Raw genomic sequence first — 2,350 nt, 5'->3', positions numbered from 1 at the left:
CCGGCCCGCGGGAACCCAGCCCTCTCAGCCTCGGCCTCTTGCTCCTCCCAGGATAGCGAGGCTGCGGCAGGAGGCGCGGGAGCAGGAGCAGCTGCAGGCCGAGGAGAAGGCCCGTAAGGCCCGAGAGAGAGAGGCCTGGGTACAGCTCAAGGAGCAGGAAGTGCTGCAGCTGCAGGTGGGTCGCGTCTCCACGGGGTGGGGCTGGAGACCGGGAGCTCATCCTGGGAGGCCGGCAGAGCCCTGGGTGCAGCGAGGTGGGACACCGGCTACGTGCCAATGGAGAGGGCAGTCTTGAGAGAGCAGGTGGGGATTTGGGAGAGGAGTGCAAGGAGCGTGCCTGGCAGGCACAGAGACCTGGAGTGAGCGCTGACATTGGAAAGTGTCCAGGTAGCTAGTGGGTGGTAAGCTGGTGTCTGCAGGAGGGACCCCTGAAATCCAGAGAGTTTGTCTTTTGGGTGATGTCACTGAAGGGGTAAATATTTTGGCTGGGTTGGCAGGAGTGATCCAGCAAGAATGGATGAGGCTTGAATTAAAGTGATGGAGGGAGAAGGAGGAGTTTGAGAGAGACCGAGAGGTAACATTGTCACAGCTGGTGTGCTGTGGTTCTGGCAGAGCTGTCCAGTGGATGGTTAAGAAAGAGGAAGGTGACAAGGCTGCTGGCAAGTCAGCGGGGCACTCAAAGAGGACCTGGGCTCCAGGCATCCTTCCCAGGGGAGAGCTGGAGCTGTCAGTGGGCTGAAGGCCAGCAGGCAGGGTGGGCAGGCTGGCCCGTGCTGGGGGCTCCCAGTCAGCCGCCTTTTCTCTCAATAGGAGGATGCAAAAACCTTCATCACCCGAGAGAACCTGGATGCTCGGATAGAAGCAGCGTTGGACTCCCCAAAGAGCTACAACTGGGCCATCACCAAAGAGGGACAGGTGGTCAGGCCACAGAACAAGGGCAACTAAGGGCCCAGTAAGGACAGTGCCTGCCCAGGGACTGTGTGTGTATACGGGTATGACCTGGGATAAAACAGTGGTGTTTCTTCTGAAGAAGGAAGCTCAACCTATTCCATTGTGGCCCTCTTGTTTTGGCCTCTGCATCTACGACTTGACCAGTGCCCTTTTCTGCCCCATGTACAACTGTCAGCACAGCACCAGACCCTAAGGTTTCCATCTTACAGAGGGGCAGACTGGACCATAGGCGTGAGGTCATCTCCTGAGTATCATCGAGGGTGGTCAGGGGTTGGCAAATCTGGTCTACTACCTGTTTTTGTAAATAAAGGTTTGTTTGAATACAGCCACACCCATTCATTGACTACTTGGATGCTACAATGGCAGAGATGATTAGTTGCAACAGGGACCATATATGACTTGCAAAGTCTAAAATATTTGTTAATATGGCTTTTTAAAAATATATAAAAATATATTTTTTAAATTGATTTCAGAAGGGGAGAGAGAGAGAAACATCAATGATGAGAGAAAATCATTGATCAGCTGCCTCCTGCACGCCCTTTACTAGGGACTGAGCCCACAACCCAGGCATATGCCCCTGATCAGAATTGAACCCGGGACCCTTCAGTCCTCAGGCTGACACTCTATCCACTGAGCCAAACTGGCTAGGGCTGTTATATGGCTTTTACAGAAGAAGTCTGCTGACCTCTCATCTAGGGTTTTAGGGCTCCAGCCAGGAGCAGCTATCACAGGGTACCTGAAACACAAGCCAACCGTTGGCCAAAGACCTGTTTCTGCTTGACCATGGGCTTTGGATCTGGTGGCTCAAGACACAGAAGGCAAGGTGGAGACCCCGTTTCTTCTAGTAGCCCTTTCCACCCATGGCCTCAGTGACCTGCATCTATCCTGGCACTGCCAGCCTCCTTGGACCACCCAGCAGATGGGTGCTGGCAGGGGAGGCCTGTTTGATCCAGGCTTTACAAGGTCGGTGTAATTTGTCAAGCACCTGGATCAAACCCTGAGGGTACCAGGAATACTTGTGGTTAAAGTTCACAAGATTGAATAAGTGAACATACAGATCCATAATCTGCCTGGGTTTGAATCCCAGTTTCCCCTCTTTCCTTTTTTTTTTTTTTTTAATATATTTTATTGATTTTTCCACAGAGAGGAGGGGAGAGGAATAGAGAGTTAGAAACATCGATGAGAGAAAAACATCGATCAGCTGCCTCCTGCACACCCCCCACTGGGGATGTGCCCACAACCAAGGTACATGCCCTTGACCGGAATCAAACCTGGGACCCTTCAGTCTGCAGGCCGACGCTCTATCCACTGAGCCAAACCGGTCAGGGCCCCTCTTTCCTTTTTTTAAAGAGGGAAAGCTAGTCCCCAATGGATGACCCTAGCCCAGAATAACCCAACC

General features: G+C 52.7%; 1 protein-coding gene across 1 annotated transcript in view; it reads left to right on the top strand.

The window, feature by feature from the left end:
• The window catches only part of MRPS26 (mitochondrial ribosomal protein S26), a 2,420-nt gene extending 1,144 nt beyond the window's left edge, over positions 1 to 1,276 (top strand). Inside the window, exons 3-4 of the mRNA XM_014546530.1 lie at positions 1 to 175; positions 811 to 1,276. The exon at positions 1 to 175 is cut by the window's left edge and continues 1 nt beyond it. Of these exons, the coding sequence (XP_014402016.1) occupies positions 1 to 175; positions 811 to 945 (310 nt within the window). The 3' untranslated portion in view covers positions 946 to 1,276. The remainder of the gene's footprint in view (positions 176 to 810) is intronic.
• The last annotated feature ends 1,074 nt before the right edge of the window (positions 1,277 to 2,350 follow it).

Source organism: Myotis brandtii, unplaced genomic scaffold (assembly GCF_000412655.1).
Source record: "Myotis brandtii unplaced genomic scaffold, ASM41265v1 scaffold45, whole genome shotgun sequence".
In the NCBI taxonomy this organism is placed as follows: domain Eukaryota; kingdom Metazoa; phylum Chordata; class Mammalia; order Chiroptera; family Vespertilionidae; genus Myotis; species Myotis brandtii.
Note: the sequence above shows the minus strand (reverse complement) of the source record. Positions and strands in the feature narration are given on the sequence as shown.